This window comes from Penaeus vannamei, chromosome 12 (assembly GCF_042767895.1).
Source record: "Penaeus vannamei isolate JL-2024 chromosome 12, ASM4276789v1, whole genome shotgun sequence".
NCBI lineage: Eukaryota > Metazoa > Arthropoda > Malacostraca > Decapoda > Penaeidae > Penaeus > Penaeus vannamei.
In genome coordinates this window covers 16,374,084-16,376,583 of record NC_091560.1, presented here as the reverse complement: position 1 = coordinate 16,376,583, position 2,500 = coordinate 16,374,084, and the positions used below count along the sequence as shown (strand labels likewise).

Here is a 2,500-nt window from a genome sequence, read left to right as displayed (position 1 = left end):
CCAGAAGGACGCCCAAGAGGAGGTCTATGAGCCAGAGACGGACGCCCAAGAAGTGGTTTATGAGCCCCAGAAGGACGCCCAAGAGGAGGTCTATGAGCCCGAGAAGGACGCCCAAGAGGAGGTCTATGAGCCCGAGAAGGACGCCCAAGAGGAGGTCTATGAGCCCCAGAAGGACGCCCAAGAGGAGGTCTATGAGCCCCAGAAGGACGCCCAAGAAGTGGTTTATGAGCCCGAGAAGGACGCCCAAGAAGTGGTTTATGAGCCCCAGAAGGACGCCCAAGAAGTGGTTTATGAACCCAAGAAGAACGCCCAAGAGGTGTCTATGAGCCAGAGACGGACGCCCGAGAAGTGGTTTATGAGCCCCAGAAGAACGCCCAAGAGGAGGTCTATGAGCCAGAGACGGACGCCCAAGAAGTGGTTTATGAGCCCCAGAAGGACGCCCAAGAGGAGGTCTATGAGCCCGAGAAGGACGCCCAAGAGGAGGTCTATGAGCCCGAGAAGGACGCCCAAGAGGAGGTCTATGAGCCCCAGAAGGACGCCCAAGAGGAGGTCTATGAGCCCGAGAAGGACGCCCAAGAGGAGGTCTATGAGCCCCAGAAGGACGCCCAAGAGGAGGTCTATGAGCCCAAGAAGGACGCCCAAGAGGAGGTCTATGAGCCCAAGAAGGACGCCCAAGAGGTGATCTATGAGCCCAAGAAGAACGCCCAAGAGGTGTCTATGAGCCAGAGAAGGACGCCCAAGAGGTGGTTTATGTGTGTGCGTGTGTACACAATCGTGAATGTGTGTTTGTATATATGTATGTATGTGTGTGTGTATGTTTGTTGTGTGTATAAAAACACACACAATCGCAAATGTGTGTTTGTGTATTTGTGTGTGCGTGTGTACACAATCATGAATGTGTGTTTGTATATATGTATGTATTTGTGTGTGTATGTTTGTTGTGTGTATAAAAACACACACAATCGCAAATGTGTGTGTTTGTGTATTTGTGTGTGGGTGTGTCTGTGTATACATTTATACACATATACGAGCTTCATCACAGTCTTCATCACTTATTCTAATTATGGTTAATAGTTTCTCGTTCTTCAGTGAATCTTGTGTCATAGTCCGGTAAAATCATCTTAATTGCCTCTACTTCTGTTGGTTTGAAAACATTTTCAGGAATAGTAATTTCTATACTCCACCTTTCCTTCAGAGAAGTCAGGTGTTGTCGGTGTTGTCTCAAGGTTCACCTCTCTTGTGATTTTGTCTAGAAACAACTCTTGGCTATTTCGCCGCTTTCCTTAGTAGTTCAAGTATAGATAATCAGAGAATCCCACTTTGTCACGTGAACATGCGACGTACAACTGTCCATGGGAGCAATCTGCTGTATCTAACAATAATCCACATCTATCGAATGCCTGCCCCCGTGACTTGTTCATAGTCATTGCAAAGCTCAGTTTAACTGGAAATTGCTTTCTTTGGAAGTGTACTGGTGTATCTGTAGATAAGAGTGTGACTTAGTATGAGCAATTGTCTGAACTAATGTTAAAATCATCATAATTATCATTTAAAAGCGAAAAAGGTTTTTTTCGACATTGCTCTCAAAAGGCTGTAATACGCTAGATTTTGCCGTCACATACGCTCAAGATATTCCCCACAATAATATTCTTCCTTAGGTTCGTAACGATTAATCTAGTACCGTTATAGATCTTAGGAGGATCACGCACCCAACCTTCAGTTTAAGCTCGTGAAGTGGTGAATTGGGGCTTTTCATTCCGTTACATAGATTCTTCATCAACTGGTAGATCTTCGCTTCTATACATCACTTCTCTACTTTTAATTTGGTCATTAATAATGCCGTTCACTTCATGTGCATTAACGTTGGTTGGTGATATAATTAACCGCTTTTTGAAGTAAACGTTGTTCACTATGGTGTTTTCATTGTCATCGTACACGTTTTCAATCAACTGTTTTCTTGATGCGACCTGAACACCAAACTCCTTTAGTACCCACTTAAAGTTGAACCGATAGCCAACAACTTATATGCAAATGCAACGTTAGTGGCATCTATCTTTGGTCTAACGTTCTCAGGTAGCTCCAATTTAACCAAATTCTGCCAGAAATATCCTCCTCCTCGAATGGCAGGAAGGATTTGTCTAAAATCACCGGCGCATACGAATGGTACACCACCAACGAACGAACCTTTCTCTGTTATATCTATTAAAGTGACATCAAGAGCAGCAAAAGTGTTCTTGTTAGCCATTACTACTCCATCCCAGATGTAGACAAAAGTAGCTCCGCCATCTCCGTTTTCTTCTTGATTCCGCATGATCTGAGCTCATTATATTATATTACGGGTATCTTGAACATGTTATGGGCAGTTCGTCCTCCGTGATTTACTATAGCGGCTATACCCGAAAATGCTGTCGCTAAAGCTATCTTAGCCAATAACACACACACACGCACGCACGCACGCACACACACGAACGCACAGGTACATACGCTCACACATATACAT

The 2,500-nt window shown here is 44.6% G+C and overlaps 1 protein-coding gene across 1 annotated transcript in view; it reads left to right on the top strand.

The window, feature by feature from the left end:
* Positions 1–1,243, top strand: part of LOC138863486 (golgin subfamily A member 6-like protein 22) — a 5,342-nt gene extending 4,099 nt beyond the window's left edge. The window contains exons 4-7 of the mRNA XM_070127637.1: positions 1–121; positions 328–483; positions 634–743; positions 1,162–1,243. The exon at positions 1–121 is cut by the window's left edge and continues 200 nt beyond it. Coding sequence (XP_069983738.1) covers positions 1–121; positions 328–483; positions 634–743; positions 1,162–1,243 — 469 coding nt within the window. The remainder of the gene's footprint in view (positions 122–327; positions 484–633; positions 744–1,161) is intronic.
* Positions 1,244–2,500: the final 1,257 nt, after the last annotated feature.